The sequence below is a fragment of the Elgaria multicarinata genome, chromosome 3 (assembly GCF_023053635.1).
Source record: "Elgaria multicarinata webbii isolate HBS135686 ecotype San Diego chromosome 3, rElgMul1.1.pri, whole genome shotgun sequence".
NCBI classification, from domain to species: domain Eukaryota; kingdom Metazoa; phylum Chordata; class Lepidosauria; order Squamata; family Anguidae; genus Elgaria; species Elgaria multicarinata.
Window position 1 is genome coordinate 25,011,491 of NC_086173.1, and position 25,263 is coordinate 25,036,753.

Below are 25,263 nucleotides of genomic sequence, written 5' to 3' on the forward strand. Positions count from 1 at the left end.
ATTAGCATCTCTGTAGCTCTTCTCCAGTTCAGATACAGCTCTGGAGCCAGCAAAGGCTACGCCTTTTGCAGCTACTGACATACCCTTCAAGATGCCCACAGACCAGTGGCCATCCACTGAAGGGAAAGGGGAAACTCCTTACATGCAGGAGAGAGACTTAACTTAATGTGTTATTTATATATGGGATGCCGAATATTTTTTTTAAAAAAAGGTGGAAGGAGGGAAAGAAATTCTAACCACAAATTAATATTTTTCAGAATTAAAATTAATAACCGTTTCCCCATTTATTTCAGAAATAATAGGTTTAGGATGGAAGCTTTAATGTGAAATCTACCATTATTTTTCTTTCAGTGATCTTAACATATGGGACACATTTTGCCCACCTAGAAATGCACTTTGCTCCTTCTGTGTCTGTCCCCCGCCCCCACAAGATTTTTTTTTAGTGCCACCAGGCTAGGCGTGCTTTCAGTGCCCATACATGCTGTTGGCTTATAGTTTCTTTTATTATTACCTGCAGACCTTTATAGTACTTGTAGTTCTTATAGCAGATGGTAACGTTGTCCCAAGGTAAAGCAGTGTTCCGCTGATCTTTATCTGGAACAAATGACCTTAAACTGGAAATAGAAGGGGAGTGGTGGGGGGGGGGGAAGGAACATACTTTAAAGGTAACTGGTAGAAGTTCATTTTTGTACTGAGTGCCCAAACAGCCTGTAGAACTTGGGGCTGGGGGAAGGTTAAAGACACTTGCTGCTTGGCTGTAGCTCACTGCAGGCTGTTCACTCAGCAAACACAGTGACTGAGTTAGGACGATCGCATACGGCAGCCTTCCTCAACCTGGGGCGCTCCAGATGTGTTGGACTACAACTCCCAGACTGCCCCAGCCAGCTCTGCTGGCTGGGGCATTCTGGGAGATGCAGTCCAACACATCTGGAGCGCCCCAGGTTGAGGAAGGCTGGCATAGGGGGAGGAAGCCATCGTGGCATCTCCCCCTGCCCCTGCGCATGCCACACACACAGCCACCGTCCTACAACCCATGATGAGCAGTGGGTTGTAGGACGGTGGCTGTGCTTCCTACCATGATGGGTAGGAAACACTGGGTTCAGACGACACAGCACCCTGCACTGCAGCATAGGGAACAATGCAAATGGTGGTCTTCGCTCCTACACAATTGTCCAAATGTCCCCAGACTCAGCTCAGTGCTCCTTTCAGCTTGGCGTCCTGGGCAAGCGCCCAGCTCACCTGCCTGAAAGACTGCTCCAGTTAGTCTGTTCATCCCCTTGACCCCTGGATCCTTACTGTTCTTCTTTAACACCATCATTGCATCCAGATCTGTCCACTGGGAATGCAGTCTCCGGGATTTGTCCTTCTCCCTTTGCATTTAGGGCTGGATGAGGCAGAGGTTTCATTTGTTTGCTTGCTTGCTTAAACTATTTCTGTACCACCCTTCACCCAAACTGTTTCCAGAGCAGTTTACACAATTAAAATGTGATGCAGAAGCTGGTTTCCTCTCGAAAGTTTAAACACTACAGGGAACCAGTTAGGAACATAGGAAGTTGCCTTATACTGAGTCAGACAATGGGTCCATCTAGCCCAGTATTGTTGACACTGACTTGCAGCAATGGCTCTTTGGGGTTTCTTGCAGGATTCTTCCTTTGCCCTACCTGGAGAAGCCAGGGATCGAACCTGGGACCTTCTGCATGCAAAGAATGTGCTCTATCCCGCTAAGCTATGGTCCCTCCCTAGAGCTTGAGAGAGCACCTTCTTCCTCATCAATCGGCCTGGTCGCTGAGGTCATCAGATGGGATGCTCCTGGTGCTTCCACATAGACCTATGACCTGTTTGGAGCCCACCTGGAGTAGAGCCTTCAGTAGCTACTACTGTTGGCCATATATCTCCTCCAAATACCAGTTGCCTCTAGCTAGCAGTTTCTGGGGAACTGGAGCCGAAGGGTGCTATGGCCCCCATGGCCTGCCTGTCAGCTTCCTATGGACATCTGCTTGGCCAATGTGAAAACAACTTGCTGGATTAGATAGACTGGTCTGATCCAGCATGGCTTTTCTTACGTTATGTTGCTTTATTATTTACAATATTTAAATACCGCTCTACCACATCTAAACAGATTCTGGAGCGGTGAACAATAGTAGATGAAAATAATAAAACACCATATTAAAAGTTAGTTAAAAACAGAATACCAATTTAAAAAACTGGCTGACCAATTGAGGAAAGCTTCTTGAAAGAAAGTTGTCTTTAGTAGGTGCTGAAAACAACACAATGTTGATGCCTGCCTGTCCTCCAAAGGCAGGGAGTTCCACAGAAAGGAAGCCACCACTCTGAAGGCTCTACTCCAGGTGGACTCCAACTGGGTCATAGGTCTATGCAGAAGCATCAAGAGCAGCCCGTCTGATGATCTCAGTGACTGGGCAGGTTGATAAGGAAGAAGGTGCTCTGTCAAGGTCTAGGAGACGGCCACAGTGTCTATCTGATCAGATCTTCCATCAGTTTTTCATAAGGCAGAAGGGAGGGGAGGGGATTCAGACTGCCATGCTGGGTAAGGGGAGAAAGGTCTCTTCACCCCATTCCATCAAGCGAAGGCCTGAGTTTGCTGATCATGATGCATTGATTATTATTTATTGTATTTATGGTGTTCGGGATGGAGGATCTTGCCAAGTTGCTCATTGTTGGACTAGACAACCTTCAGATATTTCCAGAGAGAGAGAGAGAGAATCTGAAGGTTATCTATCTTTATAAATCTTAGCTTCCCAAGGCCCCTCCACAGCCCTACCTTATAAGCCAAGCTTGTTTATTTTAAATAAACCTCCAACTCTTAACAACCTTAGAAATAACAACAAAGAAGAGAGTGCCTCTGAGCTTGTACAAAGTGCTTTTCTTTCACTACATCCTGCTTTCCCATCTCCTGGGCCAGCCTTCTCTGACTGGTACCCTCCAGCATGATGATGGGATTTGTAGTCCAGCACATCTCAAGGGCACCAGGTCGGGGAAGGCTGCTGTGAGCTGCGCCTTCTTCCCCAGCCCCTGCTCCTCCCAGCCCCCGACCCCGGCAGAAACTTTGAAGCCTTCTGAGATGAAAAAAAAAATATTCTAGCTGGAAGCATGAAAGCGGAGCAGGAGGCAGTTTTTCCTTCTGGCTCCCCCCCCCCCCCCATCCCCCTGCCCGCAAGAACTATTACAGAAAAGGGAAGTGAGAAGACAAACCCCCAACCAAGGGGGCCGGGAGAGGGTGGAATGGGTGCTTCTGTCCTTCCGAGCCCCCTCCTGCCTGAGGCCTGATCCTGGGTCCGTAAAACCCCACATGGCACCACTTCACCTTGGCTCCTGCATTCCGCTGCGATGACATCAGTACCCGAGCCCCTGAGCTACCTGCAGCAGAGGCGGCCGCCAACGCAGCCCATTGGCTAGAGCCCGGTTGTGTGAGGAGGGGAAGGAGTGGAGAGATTAAGTAAAGAGAGTGGAGGGGAGGGGAGGGAGGGAGGGACGGAGGGAAGAGAGAGAGAGAAATTGGAAGAGGCAGGCAGCCAGCGGAGCCCAGACTGCAGCAGCGACAGCACATGGGTAGGAGAGGAGCGAGGCGGGAGTTGTGTGACACGGTGTGTGCATGAAAGGAAAAGCGCCGTAGGTTTTGATTTCTGGATGGAAGGATGGATGGATGGCTAGACAGATCGGAGGCACGCTTGTTGCTGAGGTGGAAGCATGGCTTTGTGAATGGCTCATGTAGGTGGTAGGCAGGCCACCCTCACTGACCCCACGCATGTTCGTCCAGAAGGTAAGCCCCACACTGTCCAATGGGGTTTCTTCCCCAGCATGTGGACAGGATTTCAGCCTTCAATTATTAGGTCAATCTCTATGAACAGGAGGGGCAGGTAGATTATGTCATAGATGCACAGTGTTGGGGAGAGCTGAGTGGGGAGCTGGCTCTACCCTGCCGCTTTCCGAAGAGGTTTTAGAAAAAGGGCCAGGGAGAGGCGTGCAGCCCTGAAGTTCTTTCCCACCCACCCCACGTTGAAAAGGAGATAAACAAAGCCGCATGGCGTTGACACCTTAGCTCATGTGAGGGCAGTTGGAGTCCTCCTAAGGGGATGATCTGTCGGAAAGGGGAGATCAAAAGGTAAATTGCCAAAGAGAATTTGGAAGAATACAACTAAGGATAAGCGCTGCTGCTGGCCACGGTTGGGGAGAACTCAAGGGCTGGACCAGCTGGACAAAGCGCAGGTGAGGAGGATGCGCTTCTTTTGCTGAGGGTTCTGACAAGAGGCTTGGAGCTTCGTTTTCCCCACCAGGATTGTTCCCTGGTGGGTTTTTTTAGGCTGCAGCCCAATGCCCACTTACCTGGGAGCAAGTCTCTGTTGAACTCAATGGGACTTACTTCTGAGTAGGGCATGCATAGGAATGTGCTGTTAGACACCCCATCCCCAAACCGGGGGGGGGGGGGCTGGTCTCCAATGGCTTTCGTAAAGGATGGGGGAAATCTGACCACCCATTGGGAAAGCTGAAATGGTGGAAACTGAGATGGTAAAGAGTATTGGAGTGTTTGCGAGGACAGAGCGGGACTTGGCTAAGTTGGCTGGGGGGGGGGGGTATTACCCACCAGAGGAAACTGCACAGGGAGGGCCAAGGGGCTTTTGAAGACGTCGTCCCATTCAGAGATGGCAGTGAGTCTATATTAAGATTTCAGTCCTAAGGAACCACCTGCTCCCTTGCACCCCTTTGTGCTTTCTAAGATCACTTGAGAGCACCATCTCAGAGAGGTCTCCTGAGTGATGGCATCTTCCCACCATTCTCAACTGTGAAACTCAGAGGGACAAAGGGGGTGCAGGGAAGCAGCATCTGTGACAATGGGACCCTTTGAGTGGGTTCAGCACAGGACTTTGGCCTGTGATCACGCCCTCCCTTGTCACAAGTGACAAAAAAGTACTTAATTCCTCTGTCCAAAGCAGCTGCTACCAGCCTTCCTCAACCTGGGACGCTCCAGATGTGTTGGACTACAACTCCCAGAATGCCCCAGCCAGCTGGCTGGGGCATTCTGGGAGGTGCAGTCCAACACATCTGGAGTGCCCCAGGTTGAGGAAGGCTGTGCTAGACCAAGGAGCTGTCTTGTAGTGAGTCAAGACGTTGGTCTATCCAGCCCAGCGTCAGCTACTCGGATTGGCAGCAGACTCTCCGAGGTTTTGGGTCAACATCTTTCCTTGCCCTGATTCCTGAAATCCTTTTTAACTGGAGATGGCAGAGATTGAACCGGGGACCTTAGATATGCAAAGCAGAGACTTTAACCCCTGGTCTATGGCCCGTCTCCAAGAGCAGCCATGCATCAGGTTGAACAAAAATAGGAGCTACAGGGAGTTATTCTCTTTTGCCAATCCGCAGCTGTGGAACTCCTGCAGCTCCGGAGATTAATCAGGTGTTGAGCCTCAGTACCTTTTGGAAATGTTTGAGCATCACTTTAAAGGGTCTGGGATAATCCAGTGTGAGAGTGGGTGTATTTCACATGTATGTACTTTTCAAATTTACAACCTTAATCGCGTGCTCTATACTCCTGTTGTTTTTAAAGTTGTTGGTGCCGACACAGAGCTTTTGCGATGGTCTGAGTTATATATTTGAATGAGTGGATCAATTAATTACTTGGGGGAGTGGGGGAATGAGAGACCCAAGTTCAAGATAGAGGTTTCAGAATTCTGCGTCAGGGTGCTGAGCACAGGGATTCTTGCATCCATACCTCTTCAACGCACAGCCGATTTGCAGGGACCAACCCTGGTTTCTCCGACCTATTGCCCTGGGTTCCATTATGCCACAAGGAAGCTGAAATACTTGGCTCTGCTCCTTTATGGCTGCATTGGCCCTGTTAGTAAGCAGAGGAGGCCCCGTCCCAGTTTTGCTATTACTCTGGGGAAGTGAATTTGGATAGCAATAGAAGTGTCTTTCCAAAGGGTGGAAGCACTTGGACGTATACAGGACTATGGGCCAAGGAGAGGGACCTTTGGTGATGAGAAGGTCTCCACCTCCTATCATTCAAGAGGAACTTGGTCAAATCTGGGGAGTCAGGAAGCAGGGACACTTGGAAAAAAAACACCAGGCTTAGGGAGCACTGCCTGCCTCTGTCTATTTGATAATATTTATGGGTTGGATGCAGACACAGACATACTTAGAGTAAACCCATTGAAATCCATTGGACTTAAGTTAATCATGACTGATTTGTCCCATTGATTTCATGTCAATTGTAAAGACCCAATCCTCTGTCTTTTCCGTTTGTATTTTGCACCAATGGGCAAGCCAAAATGTACTCTATCTTTCTATCTGTCTGAAGGGGATTAGCCAGCCAGCCATGCTTCTCACTGTACTGCAGGGCTAGGCAACATGGAGCCCATGGGCTCCAATGCACACTGGACACCATTCTTGGTGCCCAGGGAGGTACCCTAACACTTATATATATGTCACACATTTTTAAAAGGCAGCTGGGATTTATGTGAAGTCATTTTCTGTTGCTGCTGAAAATTTTGGGCTCAAAGAACTTGTTTAATGTGTTGGGGCTCAGACTTCCCCTCTGCCTTGTCCTCAGGCAGGTTACTTGGCCTTTGCCATGCCTCCCACAGCAGCCATTTTGTGGCAGTGCCCAGGACAGTGACTTCAATTGCCAAATGTGCCCACAGCCAAAAACCTACCACTGTGCTACTGTGTCTTGGCAGAGCTACAGACAGAGGGCTCAAGTGAACCCCATTGTGTTAGGAGGCAGAACTCCGAGAAACTTTTGTGAGTCCTTGAGTGCACCCTCAGATCTTTTGCTACTAAGCTGATGTCACAAAAGGGACAGAAAATCCTATTGGCAACAGCCCTGTATCTCACCATCAACTCTGTAGGCCTGCTATACCGCTCTGATTTAGTATATATGTTTGTCTGAGAGTTAGCAATGTAAGAAGAGCCCCACTAGATCAGACCGAGGGTCCATCTAGTCCAGTACTCTGTTCACACAGTGGCCAACCAGCTGTTGACCAGGGACCCACAAGCAGGGCATGAGTATAGCACCACCCTCCCACCCATGTTCCCCAGCAATTGGTGTATTTAGTCTTACTGCTGCTGATACTGGAGGTAGCACATAGTCATCAGGACTAGTAGCCATTGATAGCCTTCTCCAACCCCCAGTTGAATTTATCCAACCCCCAGTTGTAGACATCTGTCTGACTCCACTCTCACTCTCCCTTATCTCACAATTCTTTCTCCACTAGCAGTGCAATCCTATTGCCATATATCTGGGAGTAAGCCCCTCTGAATTCAATGGGACTTACTTCTGAGTAAACATGCATAGGATTGCCCTTTAATCTACATTTCCATCCTGTCCATCTGTCTGTCCTTCCACCCATCTTCATTTTTTTTACTTCTCTCTCTCACTGCTCTCTGTCCTCTTCTTTGTCACGCCACTGACATCCAGCCATTCGCAACCCCTCCTCCAGTCAAATTTTATCCTCCTTGTTTTTTTCTCAGGGCTGGAGTCTCCCGTAAAGAGTGGGATCCATTTAGTTGCCTCTCCAGAGGTGGACGAGAGGGGTTGGCTGGAACTGCCAGGCGGGGAGGGCTTGATTAACAAGAGGATGTAGTGACTACACTTGGGCTAATGGGATTACCTAAACTAGAAACTTTCCACCTCCAATCCCCATATGATATATTGCCTTAGTGAGAGTCAGCATCAAAAGTGGGCTTCTGTCAGGTTCTTGCGTCCCCTGCCTCATTTGCTTCCATGCTGATGAGAGAGGTGAGATGAGGGCAAGGCAAAATTAATCTAGCGAGTCACACCGTCGCCCTGTGCACCGCCCTTGATGGTTCTACAAACACCAGCTGCAAGGAGGGACCCACAGGGGCACTGGGCTTCATTTGCATACACACAGTTCCAGAGCCAATCACTGGCCTCACCAGCAGAGTACAGGACAGGCGCATCATTGGCGAGAGAGCGTGTGCAGCCCATCCATCCCACAACGACCAACCGGAGCGAGACGAGAGCACTTACAAAGGGGGCTGCTATTTTGGATCAGCCCAGATCTTGGAATGCAATCCAGTCTTCTGTTATTACTGACACAGCACCAAGTTTTCTGCAGCCACCCAGGGGCAAAGATGAGCTGCCACCCCCTCCTGTTTTGTGCATTGTCGGGAGACTGAGCTCTCTCTTGCGCTCGCACACACGGCATAGCCTGTGGTTCTATCAGAATTCTATGGAGAAGATGGACATGGGAGTTATCTACCCCCTGGACCAAAACACACTGCTCCGCCACAGTCTGTTCATCTGACCTTGGGCAAGTCATGCAACTGGTCTGGCCCATGGGATAATATCCCAGGTCCTGCTTCTTATTACAGTACAACAATGAGGATAGAATCATTAAAAGACTATGAGTCAGTCCAGCCTTAAGGAGATAAAGAGCTGTGTAAGCCTATTAAAGAGAGAGTGAGAGAATCCCGTACACTAAGAGGGACAAGCAAAGGAAAAGTCAAAAGAAAGGAGTCCTAAATATTACCGTGCAATAGGAAATCTGACACCCACCCCCGACACAGTAATCAATGTTCTGTTGTCTCTGTGTTTGAACAGGTGAAAATCTTGGCTGTGTTCCAGCTAAAGTGAAACACATGGAATGCTAAGCCATAATGTTTAGCTCAAAATTCTTAACCACCATGGCTTAACGTGCCATCTGAACAGGGTCATAGTTAAACTTGTTCTGTCTACTCTCTCTAAAGTGAATAGAAATGCCAGCATTATGAGATAGCACCACTTTCTATAGAACTCAGAATTAGTGGCCTATACATTTAGCATTTTGAAAATCTCTCCCTAACGCAAAGTCTGCCATGCTTATACACCAACAGATGTTGACCCTCAAACATTATCTCCTTGCCAAGATGCTTTCTTCCAAAAAAATCTTTGAATTCAAAACTGGTTCTGCTCTTTCCTATACTACAGCTGTACAGAAATACATTCTATGTTCTTCTCCCTTCTGCCTGCTGAAGAATTCTGTGTGATGCTAGAAATGCCCATACTGCATCTAGGAAAGCGAGTTCATTGTAATACAGCACCAACAAAGTAGACCCAATAAAATTAATGATGTCACCTTGCTCACTCCTCCCACCCTATCTTCTCTATAACCAAAATGGATATTTTCTGGCTAGGATGCTGCATGAAAAAAACAAATTGAGCAGGGATGGGATTAGAAGGATAAAAATGACTATTTGTCTCCTGCTCTTATGACCTAGTCTCCATCTCAAGGTTTTTCTTCATGGTCTAAGCCGCCTATTTTTAGGCTTAAGCACTGGGTGCCTGTGCAACCTTTCTTTATGTCCCTTCTAAGCTCTAGCTTTAATTGTCTCAAACACAAAGATCTTTCAATCATGTCTACACTTCGTAAGGTTAAGTGCATATGTGTGCACATGCGCGCGCATCACATTTCAAGGACACTAACGCTTCCAGAGACCTCATGAACTGTACCTTGTGTGTGCCTAGCTTTCTTATTATGGGCTGTGCAGCTGTCAGTGAGAGGGAGAGGAGCTTTCCAAGCACAGAGAAATAAAAATGAAGGACAAGTGGAGTGATTAGACTGGCTGGGTTATGCTGATGTCTTCATATCGCCCAGTGACATGATATTGGCCACTAGCAAGGTCTCCTTTCAGTAATGCCTTTGAATCCATGGCCAGCTGGCAGTTTGCTCTGAGAGCAGCCCAAGCTGGAAGGGGAAAGGGAACAAGTTCCATCTAGAGGTTCCCCATAGGTTTCCTAGTTCCCTGGAATGAAAGATAGGGTAGCATGGTCTATTTTACAGGACCAACTTCAGTTCGTGTAGAACAGCCTTCCCCACAACCTCACACCCACACGATGCATTGCACTATACCTCCCATCATCCCCAGCCAGTGTGGCCCTTGGTGGTGCTGGCTGAGGGTGATGGGGGTTGTAGTCCATCTAGAGTTGCCAGTTTGGGGAAGTCTGGTATAAAACTATGGCCCTGTTCAGACAACACGCCAAGCCATGATTAGGCCACTAACCCTTTTGCAGAAAATTGTTAGTGAGCATGTTTAAACCGTGGTTATGTAGCCACCATAGTTAGGAATAGTTCACACAACATGTTAAGCCATAATGTTTAGCTCAAAAGATTAATCACCAGGCTTAGAGTGTCATCTGAACAGGATCAATGTGTGTTTGTGGGTGTTGTTGTTGCTATTCATTTCATTTCTACACAGCCCAACAGCCAGAGCTCTCTGGGCTGTTCACAAAAGTAACAAGTTATAAAATACAGGACAATAAAATTTATTAACATACAAAATTTAAAACAATTTAAACAGCTAAACAATTTCATTAAAATGCTAGACCTGATAAAGACAGCTGACATAAGTGCCCCCTCATATGCCATTAAATGGCCGGGAGTTGAGGACAGTCTTAACCAGGCCTCAGTGGAAAGATTGTACCATAATTGGAGTGCCACGACTAAGAAGGCCATCTCCTTTGTTGTCACTCTCTGAGCCTCCTTCAGAGGAGGCACTCAGAGGAAGGTCTCCAATGTTGATCATAATACCTGGGTAGGTTCACGTCGGGTTCCACAGAACTCTTCATCACAGACAATGGCTAATTCTCCCCTTTGACTTAGCTGAGCTCTGCACCCCTTGCCCTCTTTCTCTTTGTGGCTGCCAATATGTAGAAAATGTGAACAGCGCTTGACTGTTAAATGTTCAGGACTTCTTCTGATTCTCATTGCTTCTATTTGCCCAATTATGCACACATCTTCATCATGTCTTAAGCATGTGTTCAGCTCTGCAGAAGTGTATGTTTCTGACGTTCCACATATGGTTAGCATGATGTGTGTTTTCAAACCTGTGCATGCGTTCCCCTCTGGACAGTCTCTACTTTAAGACGTGAATAGGAAGGAAACATGTATCAGAAGCTGCAAACCCACCGGGAATACTCTGACAACAAAGAAGGCAGATGGTTGATGAATTCAGCACCATGGAGAGAGCCTGTGCCTTAGCAAGGCAGAGAATGAAGGGCATAGCTGCTACACAACAAATTTAATAAACCGGTTTCAAGTGGCTGCCAACAATTAGAGACGTGTGAATACCAGGGGTGCCATTTAGAGATGACCCCACCCCCAGTTTTCAGACCACTTGTGATTCTTTCTCAGAAGCACCTATATTTGTGGTTAAGCCAACTCACGGGTTCTACAAATGGACAGACCATCGTTCCAAATGAAGCTCACTAAAAAAATGCATGTATGTACTGGATAGGCATGCCAAAGGCACACATTCCCTTGCTTTAAAAATTAAAGAAAAGTGGCTGATCTGTGTTGGCAATTTTGTATAGTTGTTAAATATTTAAAAATGCAAAAAAAAAAATCTAAATTTTGAATATATTCAACACGGGGCCTTTAAAACTTTCTAAAAATCTTGTCATTTTCCCCCAATTGAAATCTGAATTGGCACCTGTGATTTTCTGTTTCAATGCATAAACCTCATAGTCGTTTTTGCAGACAAATATCCTGAACATGCAACAGGTTTGAGAGTGGGGGGGGGGCATGGAGGGTGTTTTGCAAAGTTAAACCAATTGTGGATAATAATGTGGGAGTAAGAAACAATTATTCAGATCTACATTCTCCTGGTTCTGGAAAAGTTTGTGTTCTGGAATAGGGAGCATGAGGCACAAAGCCAGTTGAGGATAATAATGTATGTGTGATGTGCAGCAATAATTGTGATCCACATTGTAAAAACTTAAAATCTGCATTTGTGCATAAGTACAGTGAACAGGGAATGACAGGATGCAGGAAGGCAAAAGAATCCACGGAAGTGATGGGAGAGATTTTGCGCATCACTAAAGAGAACCCTTGAAATTTTAGTCTGGGAAAGAAATGAGGAGCAATCCCACAGGAACAGGCTCTGCTGCTGGCTGTTTTAAATCTGAACACATGTCACCTGGCTTTGTGTGGCAAGCCATTTATTAAGAACAACCCACTATGGGAAGAACAAGGCTTTCACCACACTTCCCCAAAGCCACACTTGGGTGAGTTTGCTGAATGAGGGCTGTTCTGCTTATGCTGATAGTGCCTAGCTAGCAGGTTTTTGTTTTATTTTGTTTTTGCTCGCTTGTTTGTTTAGTACAGGGGTGGGGAACTGCAGACTCAGGGGCCAAATCTGACCCTCTCAGGTCCCCAGACGCCCCACCCCCTTTCTTCAACCATCAATCATTTGGTGGTTTTCCTGGATTTTGTGCCATTTTTCCTCATCCTAAAAGGCTATCACTGTCATTCCTCAAACAGAAACAGGATTAGCAGAGTTCCATCATATCTTTCCATTGTGCCAGTGGCTACACATTATGTTTGTGCAAGCAGTTGCACATGCATAACACACGAGTGCTTGCACAACCAGTGGGGCGAGTATGATGCACAACCTATTGTTGTAGGCCTAATGTCTAACTGGTTACACCACCAGATGTACAAGCATGATGCACAACTGGTTACACCCCTGTTCTTGCACAGCCAACTTTAGTTCAATTTTCCTCTTGCGCAAAGTTCAGAACCTAGTTTCTGCTGCAACAACATCATTTGCACTAGCAGAGTGACACAGTTGGATACTGTTCTATATGTTTTTGTGAATCGCCCAGAGAGCTTCGGCTATTGGGCGGCCTAAAAATGTAATAAATAAATAAATAAATGTTTCACATACTGAGATATCTTACATGAAAGTTTTGAACAAGTACTATGTAAATGCTAAAAGATTATTAACGTTTGCAGGAAAGGTCATCTAACTTAGCAGGTGCGTGTTACGTAAAGAAGAGGTAGAAAATCACACTCCTGGAAGATGTTTATTATGATGTGAGTAGCACCATCGATGTGCGCTGTTCAAATATAAAGATATTATCAATCTTTTGTTAGTTCGGTGCTTAGTTTTGGTCCTGGTTCTCTTTTCCTTCTCAAAAGGCTGAGATACATTGTGTCTCGTTTTGTCTGCAACTCTTTAAATAGCAAGGTAGCTTTCTTTTAAAATAATGGCGACAGTCTTGGGGCATAATAAAGATTCAGCGCTTTGGAGTCCATCTAACACCAGACACAGATACAGTGCCTCCTTTATACACCATTGAAGACTGGCCTTGATCTCCCACAAAAGGAAATTCCACAGCCAACAAAACCTACCTCTCTGCGGGCTCTCATCATGCAGTCTTGACACACAGATGTTTTAACCAAAAGGCTGCTCCCCACTGACTTTTTCTTTTCCAAATCTCCCTCTGTTCTCTCCCAGTGCCCTCGCTTCTCACTGCCCAGTGCACTTTGAATTAATTCCCTTCTTCCAATGTATGCCGTCATCTTCTCTTTCTCCTTGGAAATAAAACATCCCAAACCTGATTGTATGTTTTTCCTTACTGCTTTACATCCAGGAAGGTGGTCAAGACATATCTTTTTAGTTTTGCTTTTTATTTTTTTAAAAAAATCATTAAAGTTTTTAGGAATGTTTTTAACTTTTTATTATGTTTTTATTTATGATTTTTTGTTTTCAGAATTTTTTCAAACCGCCTTGGTTAATTCCAGAGAGGCGGTACAAAAACACAAGCAATCATTTCATAATTGATTGATTGCAATTATTTAATGATTAATTGATTGATTGTATTCTGACTCCATCTGCAATCACATACCATTGGAATCTTCTCTTAGGGCTAAAAGCAGCTTCAGAGGAGAGGATTTTCATTGAGTTAAGCCTAACCCAGGCAGGATCTACACTACTGCTTTAAAGCACCTTAAAGCACTTTATAACAGTTTTGACAACTGTTGGGGCCCAGGACAGTTTTCAAAACTGCATATACAGTTTTCAAAACTGTTATAAAGTGCTTTAAAGCACTTTAAAGCAGTAGTGTAGATCCAGCCTCAGTCCCATCCCCATGCGCCACAGTTCTGATCCTGATCCAGTCTCCCAGTGGCTGCTATCTACCGTTTTTAAAAGATCCATGCAATGATACGTGATGCATTTAGCTTTACATGTACTTTGGCCCTCTGCTTTTCATTCATTCTAAATATTAAAATTTCTGCTTTAAATTAATATTCATGAAGTGACAAATAAATGAATTAAAAACACGTGTTTTAAATGGCAACATTATGATTGATTGGTTTTATTTAAAATATTTATATCCCCTTTTCCCTGTTACAGGTGTATATGAAATAGAATTCAGAGATATATTTATTTTAAATGCCACCAGACTAAAATACTTTTTTAAAAAAAACTAGATTCCTAGAAAACTAGGAGAGGAAAGGCAACACTTGCAGTTGAACCAGCATTTTGTTTCAAGCTGCAAAGGTTGGCAGAGTTGCACCCCACAGCTGAGAGATGCGCCACGCGTTCTCCTTTTATTGTTACGTCTGTCTTCATTTTCTGATGCTGAACTGCTTTTTCTTGCTCACTGCTCTGATCGTGTAATCCCTTTGGCACTTTTAAGACCGTCTTTGTTGGCTTTGCCATGCACTATATTACATTAAAGCTTCTTAGTGTCCTTTCTAAAGGTCTCTTCTTGTTGTCTCCCTTTTCTTCTGGCCTCCCATTAAGCTCCCATTTGTTCCAGTCCATGAGTTCCATCTCCTTAATCAATCCATTTGACTGGGGCTCTCATAGATGTCTCTGTGGCTTTTCCCATGTTACCTCTCCCACCCACCACCCACGTCCGTGCCCGCCCCTCCAACTTGTTTTTACTCTCCCCAATCTCTTTTGATAAGATTTCTTTTAATTTGCCCATGTTTTAAGTCCCTTTTAGAGACCTACTTTTGTTAGGCTGCTTCCGGGGAAACTGGATTAGAAGACAATGTGTTTGTTTACCTAGCAGCCACATTTAACTTGCATTCGATTGGGTTGGTTTTGTACTTAGAACTTGCTGCTGCCTCCGAAATCAACACTGTACTACAGGCTGCACCAAAGGGCTTGCAATCTACTTTAGATTGACAAGAGAGGGAAGGTGCAGGGGGACGTTAGTGATGGGCACTGAGGCGTAGGGATTGTGTAAGACTGAGGAAGCATCAGTTAGCTGTGAAAGAGCAGTTAAGATGGTGCAGGAAAGGGAGGAGGTGGTTTTGAGAAAGCACTACAAGAGGGAAACCGCATGATCAATAAAGAGATAGAGGTAGTTTTAGGAGAGAAGGCCAGAAATGGGAAGAGAGAGTGGGCAGCTACTGAGTTTAGGAAGAAGGGGTGAGAAGGGGCATCTGGGGAGGCAAGGGTAGGGGAGAATACAGGGCTTGCACATACAAGCTACGGTGTGTATGTGTGATATAAGGTTTCATTAGTGGAGCCAACATGTACCATGTTTGTCCTGCCCTAAAATAATAAATATTTGGTGGATGGTAAAGGATGAAATTATGAAAATTATCAGTGTTGAGCTCTCTTTGGGCCCATGCATGTATTATTATTATTATTATTATTATTATTATTATTATTATTATTAAAAAAATACAGTCCCGACCAATTATGTGGAAATGACTCTTCTCCTACTGAAGGCTGCACATATGGCAATAAGCTTTAGGTGGAAGAGAGTTAACCTCCCAAGAATTGATGACTGGTGTATGAACGTTTGGGATATGGCCTCAATGATGAAATTAATATGATAAGAATTAGAGAGGGACAATCCATAAAAAAAAAATTATAGAAAAATTGAGTCTCTCTATTTTATATCGGAATGAGAAAGTTCAATATGCAGTACAACTTATTTAGTGTTAGGGGCAATTTAACTGGTATGTTTGATTATATTTATAAGTCTTTGTTATTTTTTGTATTTACGAATCAATGGAAGATAATAGTGATGATGATGATGATGATGATGATGATGATGTAAAAACAAAAGTTTTGCTAATTCAAAAACAGTTCCTGTGTTACAGGGGCCCTAGAGCACCCAGAAGGCTCAACCCATTGGGGACTGGGGAGGGCATAGGTTGTCTAAAATTGGAAGGAGGGAGGATATGGATCAATGTGGCCATTCCTTTAAAAGGAATTTCAGTGTTGCCTTCCTTCTTTGGTTCATGTGGAATGTGTTAACTTTGATAAAACATGTACTTTCTTTTCCTGTTCACATACGCTTGGTGATTTTCCTCCAGTCTCCAAGCTTTGGCATATAAGACTGTAGGTGCTATAACCTCCTGGATCATGACAGGAAGATTTTTGGTATACAGTAATAGGAGTACAACAGGATCTAAATATATGTGGGGTTGGAGCGGGGGAACATGGTCTGAAGTGTTATTTTGAATATTGTGTTCCAAATAGGCAGGGTATTTCAACCAAGATTCTTCCTTCCACAAGAAGAAGGGTTCTGCTCATGTAAGGTTCCTCTGTGCTGTTTTGGGGGATCCCCATTCCCCCAAGCCACCACCCCATTCAACAGGGTCTCCTCATTCTCTGTGTAGCATTTCCTTGGGGCTGGAGGGGCTGCCGTGGAAAGGATGGGGCAGGGAAGTCCACTTCTGCCAGTAGAGTTAATTCAGCTTGAGTCTGGATCCAATCCATCAAGTTTCAATCTCGTTGCTGACAGAGGATAGTGGATTTAACATATCCCCCCCCCCTTTACTTCACAGGCAAAAATATAGGTGGACTCCATTGGCTGTTTGGAGATTTTGTTTACATTTCTTTATAATAGCCAAGTATATTTCTCTTTTCCATCATCAGGGGAAAGGCTTGGATAGATGTTGCTGCACGTGTCGCTGATCGTATATGAAATAAAATCATACCATATCCAAATCAGATATTTAAACTTTGCCTTTAGCTAATTTAAGTTGATACATCCATTTTTCTACCATGGCTGTTTCCCACAGCTCCATGTACCAATACTTCAGTGTTAAAAGTTCTTCAGTTTTCCAGCTTTTAGCTATTACCCTCTTAGGTGCCATCAACATGAAGAGTTCTCTGATACTCTTGGATTCTGTGAGCATCCTCCAGAGTTTCTGCAAAATTTAACAACCTCCCACCTCAGGCATTTTCTTTGCCTTCTTGTGCCAGCCAGCCACCCCCTCCTGATTTTTCATAATATTCCAAGTGATAATTATTAATTTGTACGAATTTAGTTCTTTGGATTTTGTCATTATTGCATAAGTAACTTATTACCTCTTTTTAAGTTTAGTTTCTCCTTTGTGTATAGGGAAGCGGAGAGGTGTAGTGAGAGGGAATTAGGGTTTTGCAGGATATCCTGACATGTTGCAGAGGTTCCACAACCCAAAAAAAGGGGTTGAGAATGATGCATTAGACCACTACCTTTGAGCATCTAATCAAGAGGTAAAAAGTACCATGCTCCTTCTTGCATTTCCAGCAGAGTGGGTTATGGGCTTTTCTACATGAGGCATTTATTGTGCATTTGTCATTCCCTACTCTCTGTTTGGGTCCTTTAGATGATGTTGTGACCCTTCTGTTTCACCTCTGTGCCTAATCAGCACTTTCAGTGAGGTGTTGTTGTTGTAGAGCAGGAAAAATATGGTATTTAACTACGAAAGAGAAAGAAAGCACAATTTCCTCTTGTGTATTTGCAGTTTTCCACAGCAACACCCCATCTCACCCCGCCCACACACATGGTGCCCTACACATGTCTTTACTCTCACAAGCATATACATGGAACCCTATAGGGGAGCAGCTTGGCTGGGGGAGTCACTGCAGAAAAGTGCTGGGTGGGAGAAACTTTATGCACCGCTCCCCCATTACTTTTCCACGGGAAATCACACCCTCCCAAAGCTTCTTTTCACCATACAAAGTGAAAAGAAGCATTTAGGGTTTAAACACATGCACTTGGGTGCAAGATGGAATGTAGCCCTTGAAATGGTCCCAGTGGAAAGTTCTGTGGTTAGTGGGGTAACAAGGACCAGAGCTGGAACTGTTGCAGTAGGCAACAGCTGGGATGGATTATGGGATGTATGTGCAACTCACTCTATGATCTAATTTCCTTTTTGATATGCTACCTCCAGGTATAACTATAACTATAACTATATTAGTAAGTCAAAATGTTGGCCTACAAATCCCACAAATTCTCTAATACTGTTAGTAATCCTCTTCCGGCAGGCCTACCCAGTTGAATTTTAAGATGCCCCTTTCAATAATTTGCTGCTTTTAATAATGTATTAGTTTTAAATGTTTTAATTAGTTATATGTATTTTATGGTTTTTCATTTGTGTTGTACCCCACCTCGATCCAGAGGGAGAGGCGGGTAACATATTATTATTATTATTATTATTATTATGATTATTATTATTATTATTATTATCATCATCATCATCATCATCCATGATGCGCTCTCTCACTCTTTCTCCTCACTCCTTAGGTACTAGCTGCACAATACCCAAAGCCACATCATCATGGCCTGCCTGCATGAGACCCGCACCCCTTCCCCATCCTTTGGCAGCTTCAACACTATCCTGACCGAGAGCTCCCTCCGCAAGCTGGATCCGGACGGCTCGGACTGCACCCCCGAAAAGGACCTCACACCTACGCAGTGTGTGCTGAGGGATGTGCTGCCCATCGACGGGGGCGGGGGTGGGGGCAGCGGACAAAGCCCCACCCCCAGCGAAGAAACGCACGACCAGTTTGCCAACAGCGTGCTGCAGCTCCACGAGAACGAAGCGGGAAGCGGCGGGGGAGGCGGGGCTGGCGCAGGGGCCGGCACTGGGAATCCTGAGGTGCGGCCCACCCGTTACCATGCCGACCAAGTGCGCATCCACTGCCAAACAGGAAGTGGCTTCCTGGAGGGGCTGTTCGGTTGTCTCAAGCCTGTCTGGACCATGATTGGCAAAGCGTATTCCACTGAACACAAACAGCAACAGGAAGGTGAGGAGATGGGAGTCCCTGGGTGGCGGTGGAAGGCCGCTGGGCGTTAAAGGAACTGAACCGCGGGGTAGGAACAACCCTAGCCTCAGGATGTGGCCAATAAGGGAGGAGAGCATAGCTCAAGTGGTAGAGCTGCTGCTTTGCACGCAGAAGGTCCCAGGTTCAGTCCCCAGCATCTCCAGATAGGGCTGTGGAGGATTCTGATCTGAAACCCTGAAGAGCCACGGCCATTCAGTGAGGACAGGACTGAGGTAGATGGACCAATGGGCTGACTCGATATAAGGCAGCTTCCTGTAGTCAAGGTATGTTCCCTCATGTGAGCGTGAAGCTAAATCAGACACAGCGGCAGTGGAGAAGTAGGAACAATTTTGAGCAGAGGTCTTCCGCCAGCCACAGTCATCAGTTTGCACTGTGATCTTCCTACTTCGTCGCTGCCCACAAGAACATGGTACCTCCTGATTCGTTTATCAGGCTCAGTGGTAATATGTTATGACTTGGTACGCTCAGGAGAACAGGGCTCTGGCCGCAGTGACGCAGGCAATGGTGAAAGGTTGCTGCAATATGCTTTGTCTGGGTACTAATGCCTTCCTAAATCAGGGGAAGGCACCACCAGAAGGAAGAGGCATGTGGAGGGAACTCTCTCTGATGAAAAGTGGCAGGTTCCCCAAGCAGGGACAACGATCGTTTCCTCCCTCTTGATTTTCTGATGATACTAAAATTTCTGATGATATTTCCCCTGCCCATATCAGCATGAAATCTTGGGAGGTGAAAGTGAGCTGACAGGCTCAAAGAGATGTGGGATGCTTCCGCACTAGCACTTTAGTGTGGAACTGCCATGCTTCTTCATTCACTCACTTTTTATGGACCACCCACACAATGCCGTCATCCTGTGTTTTCCCTGTGGTTCTTCCACCTTTTCTTAGATTGTGAAAAGCCCGACTTTTATATTATATTTTATATATATGCAGTCTCCACAAGTTTAAATGCTTTTACTGCTACCCTTTCATCTTTTTTAAAAGCTTAGGGTTTTCACACTGGCACCAATATATTGGGAAAATAAACCTGTCACAATGCAGAATGCATTCATTATCACCTTTGTGGTGGGTGCCGTTTTATGACCCCGCAGCTACACCATACACTGGTGTGGGCAGAACACAGTGGAGGATGGTGGGTGTGATTTCAGTGGGTCTGCGAATCCATTCTGCGAATCCATCCAGATCACAAAGGCCGTTTCTACACCAGCCCAAAAATCTAGGCTGGTCACGGCCAAGTCCCTGTGTGTCCAAATGACATGCAGGGACTCCCAGGGCAGGGGAGGATGAGCGCGGGTTTTCCCAGGGATAAATAATCCCTGGGAAAGTCTGATTCTTCCCACGGTCTCAGGAGTGTCCTGAAACCACAGGAGGTGTGGCTGCCCGTACCAGCTTCTTCCCTCCTCCCCGTGAGTAGTGGGGAGCAGTAGATGAAGGAGCCAGGCCAGGAGGAATCGGGGTTGGGGGGGGAGACAGGTCGGGGCTTTTTTTTTAAAAAAAAACACTCACTGTTCATTGGTGCGCACATGCGCTCAGTTCCTTTTTAAAAAAAATTAGCGGGTGCAACACCCTCCTTCCTCCTGGGATGTTGTGCCCACATGTGGACTAAGGGGAGAATCTCGCAGTCAGGATATCGTGAGATCCTCCCCACTTCCTCCCTCTACACCAGGCTGGTGTAGAAATGGCCAAAGTGAGCTATTCAAGGTGCTGAACTTAGTTTGGGGATAGGGATAGTTGGATAGCTCCTTTAGAGTTCTGGCTGAAATCCAGACTGAATTCACAACCCCACTGACATCGGAGCCGCCAGCCTCCACTGACAGAACATAACGGGATATACACACAATTAACGCATAATACTCCCAATAGTCTGGAAGGTTAACTGCAATTCCGCCTGTAGTTTCAGTAGCACTAGGAGCCACCCGTCTGGAAGCAGATGACATTATTATAGAAGATTTGATTTATGTCCCACTTAATCCAAAAACATGCTATGGAGTGAATTTCAAGCAAATCCAAATGACAAAACAGCATCCTCTTAACAACAATGTCATGTCAAATCAGACATATTCATAACAAAACCCATCACTTAAAGGCCTTCCAGAATGAAAGATTTTCCTTTTGCAGACAAGGAGGCTTAGGCTGAGGGTGAACCTAGAAGCCAGTTCTAGATGCATACAGTGATCTCAAGTGAGCCTAAGGAGACTATGTTACAACCTTGAAAAGTATTAGCAGCAGTTCAATAGGCTTTGCTTAAGAAAAGGAAAGGCCCAACTGCCAGATATGGGTTCCAAAGCAGCTTTGTCTGGCCCCCAGTAGTTGTAGTCCTACCAAATTCTAATCAAAACATGGCAGAACATTAATTTAACTTGCAATAAAATGAAACAATGAAACTGTGTGTGTGAGCCTCTGACATTGATTAGCTGAGCTGCTGGAGTAGCATGGAATGTTCAGAGAACTGACCAGTTTGCAATCCAGCTTCTGTGAGAGAAAGGGAAGTTGTCACTTTGGCTGGGATTCAAATGAGGTCCCATAGGGAAGCTAAGGGACAGAGAGCCCAAAGGAAACGTTCCTGAAGGAAGGATGCAGAGTAGGCAATCAGCAGAGAAGTAGGAAATTGAAGGAAGCTGAGTGGAGAATGAGGCTTGAGAAGAACTGAGAAGATAGAGAATTGAGTCAAGCAGTGGCTAATCAAAGAAGGGGCCCTGAGAAACAAACATGCTAAAAAAAAACTTTAATAAAAATTCAGAGAGATTTTGGGCCGTAAAGGAATGAGAGAGGGGTACTAGGGAAGCTGATCAAGAAAGGAAGTGCAACCAAGTAGGAAATCACCTGAAAAACTGGGATCTGAGAAATATTTGGGCGACAGATACATGGAATTGAAGAAAGGAAACATGGGGAAAGTAAGAGCAAAGCAGAACCTCGCATAGGGGCAGGAGGGTCCATGTTCTATAGCAGAGGTGCACAACCTTTTGGTCCCCTCGGGCCACATCCAGTGTCAGCTAGCAGAGGCGGAAGACAAGGATCTCAGAAGTGGGTCGACTGAGGGCTGGGAGAGACTACTACCTTGCCCATCCTCCACCACTCCCCAGTGCGATTGTTATTCCTGCCCCCATTCTGTCTCCCCCACACATGCAGGGAGAAGTGAGAGGGGGTCCCTCTAGATTCACAGGCTGCATCAGGAGCAGCCTAGGGCCCTATGGGGCCATTGACTGCAGGCTATGCACCCTCGTTTTATTGGTAGGAAGGACATGAGTGGGTAAGAGAGGTTTGAGGACTGTGAGCCAAGAGGCCAAATGGGCATCAAGTGGTTAGATTTCTAGAGTCTACAGATGCTAACAGGGAATTCGGCTAGTTGAGACTTCCACAGGCATTGCCGCATCATGATCTGGCAACCGTAAGGGGTGATAACTAGGAAAAACAAAACACCCTGTGGTGGCAGGGTTGAATTTCTTGTATTGATTTGAACAAACCAGCCAGTTCTTTGCCTGCAGGTCTTCCAGCATGAGGGCACAATCTTATGCATATTTAGACAGGGAAAAAGGACCTACAACTCCGAGCATGTCGGCTAAGGAATGCTGAGAGTTGTAGGCGTAGGACTGTGCCCTAAGTGTTGTTTAATTGCGTTGTTGTGCTCATTCTAGAACAGCAAAGGACCACCTGCCAGTCTGTCTCGTGAAGGTGTCTTCCAGGGAACACATGTGTTCCTTAGGCCCTCTCCCAATCCTTGACCATCCAAGCACATGCGATCCATAGATTTAGGGCTTCCATCACTATTGCCCGGGCCATTTTCTCTCAGTAGCTTTCTGCTACCAACAGTGCAGTATTTATTGCTGTGAACACAGCTCAATGCCTTTTCCATCTTTCCTTGCCCTTGGAAGACACATGTGGCAGTATCCAAACCTGCCATTGTGCTTTGGTTTGTGCTGTTGCACCTATGGAACCCACCTACCCCATTCTGGAAACAAGCATTTCCACTTGCTTCAGGAACTATTAGCTTCCAGTTGCCCTAGTGTTAGGTCCCGCTCACCCGGGGGCAGTGTTGGATGATGCCCAAAGATGGATCAGAACACTTGTCAAGCTTGAAATTTTCAACGCCTAGATTTAATGGTTTGTTTGTTTGTTTTCTTTGTTTAATGCCTTCCTTCCAATTCCATTTCCAATTTTCCATTTTTGTTTACCATTTCTATTTTATTTTAAACTCACTATTGTTATTGTGTTTACATTAGCTCACCTTCTTACTTGTATTCTATCTTTCTAATTATATCAAATTGTGATAGCTTATCAGTTTTAGCAATAAAGATTTCATTCATTCATTCATTTTTATTCTCCTGCACACATACCTCCAGCTTCATTGGAACGGCTTTTCTGTGACCATCTCTGCATGGCTGGGATTTAATTGTACCTATCAGATGGCATGAGGTGGGTGGGTAACTGCCTGGGGGAGGAGCTACCAGCTGTGCAGATTACTGGCATCCCAGCCCCTCCCTACTGGAAATCCTCTCCCACCCCTCAGTCACACACATCCAGCTTTTGAGGTTTCACTAGGGATTGGCCACACACTTTCAAGCTATTGTCACACCCATAAGGGCTAGAAACGCTGCGTGTTTGCTTTTTTTTTTTTAATGAAAAGCCAAGATTCTCCGGATGCTGAATGCTGTGTCCTTGCAAGGTTTGTATGCACCACTTTGGTGATTCCTGCATGAATATATGCCTCCCAAGTCCTGTGATCTTGGGGGAAGAAGTTTCTCACTTCTGCGTTGACCAAAAGCCTTCCTTCCTACTTCCCCGGGATGATTCTTGGCTCTCTTTCCCCTTCCAATGCAGACCCATGGGAGGTGCCCTTCGAAGAGATCATGGACTTGCAGTGGGTGGGCAGCGGGGCCCAAGGGGCTGTTTTCCTGGGACGCTTCCACGGGGAGGAGGTGGCAGTCAAGAAGGTGCGAGACTTCAAGGAGACGGACATCAAGCACCTGCGGAAGCTGAAGCACCCCAACATCATCACCTTCAAGTGAGTGTGGGGCAGGGCTGGCAGGATGCCTTGGGGGTTGACCTGGCAGCTTCTGGTAGGGTGGCACCCAAGGGTGGGATTGCAGTGCCTTTTTCAAGAAAGAAATCCACCTGCTGGAGGGTTCTTGGGCTGACCCTGGTGTTTGGCAAGCATCATACAAAACAGCATATAAGCATCGTGCAAAACAGCGTATAAGCATCGTGCAAAACAGCGTATAAGCATCATGCAAAACAGCATATAAGCATCATACAAAACAGCATATAAGCATCGTGCAAAACAGCATATAAGCATCGTGCAAAACAGCATATAAGCATCGTGCAAAACAGCATATAAGCATCGTGCAAAACAGCATATAAGCATCATGCAAAACAGCATATAAGCAGCTGTGTGCACAGCAATACACGGAGTAAAACACCAACGTCTGCAAGTACCATTGAGCTTCGTCTTGTAGATCAGCCTCTGTTCCTTTAGCCACACTGTTTTGTCGCCCATCACAGATATGGGTGAAATATTATGTACTGTAGCCTTCCTCAACCTGGTGCCCAGGACTACAACTCCCAGCATGCTGGTTGAAGGATACTGGGAGTCGTAGTCCAACACATTGAAGGGTGCTGGGTTGGGGAAAGCTGATATAAGGGAAGTAATCTTTATCCCATATACTAAAAGTAATTTTTGCTGTGTGGTTTTATTCTGGTTGTGCTTTTTATATTGTATTTTGTATGTGTGTTTTAAATTTGTTGGTTGTTTTTATGCTCTTCATGGTTTTAATTTTTGTGAACCTTCCAGAGAGCTTCAGCTATTGGGCAGTATAAAAATGGAATAAATAAATAATAAATAATAAACTCAGTTTGTCAGGCATGCATCTTCACATAACCCAAACAGCACCAGCCACATTCAAGAGGGAAGAATCAGCAGTCTTGGGGATACCCCAAGATTTAAAGATGTACCCCCCTCTCCCGAAAAAGCTTTTACAGGGGGGGGGGAACCCCATAAGAGGTTAGAAAACAAAAAAACAGCCCAATAATGACGGAGTATGTACATCAGCTATGGACTGACTCTTGCAAGGCGGTGGGAGGGAAACCAGGTGCTGGTCGTCAGGGAATAGAGCAGAGGTGAGCAACACGTGGCATGAGGGGTGAAAGCTGCCCTCGCTACCCCCTGGTGCCACTGCCTCCATATGGCAGCAAAAACCATGAATTTTCAGTAAACCACTAATGCAACAGTTAGGTGGCCATATGGAAAGGAGGACAGGGCTCCTGTATCTTTAACAGTTGCATAGAAAAGGGAATTTCAGCAGGTGTCATTTGTATGCCTGCAGCACCTGGTGAAATTCCCTCTTCATCCCAACAGTTAAAGCTGCAAGAGCCTTGCCCTCTTTTGTACCTGCAGAAAGGCTCCTGCAGCTTCAACTGTTATGATGAAGAGGGGATTTCACCA

General features: G+C 45.6%; 1 protein-coding gene across 1 annotated transcript in view; it reads left to right on the forward strand.

Moving 5' to 3' along the window:
- The first annotated feature begins 3,531 nt into the window (after nucleotides 1–3,531).
- MAP3K12 (mitogen-activated protein kinase kinase kinase 12) overlaps nucleotides 3,532–25,263 on the forward strand; it is a 39,345-nt gene continuing 17,613 nt past the window's right edge. Inside the window, exons 1-3 of the mRNA XM_063119691.1 lie at nucleotides 3,532–3,570; nucleotides 18,287–18,789; nucleotides 23,643–23,826. Coding sequence (XP_062975761.1) covers nucleotides 18,321–18,789; nucleotides 23,643–23,826 — 653 coding nt within the window. The 5' untranslated portion in view covers nucleotides 3,532–3,570; nucleotides 18,287–18,320. The remainder of the gene's footprint in view (nucleotides 3,571–18,286; nucleotides 18,790–23,642; nucleotides 23,827–25,263) is intronic.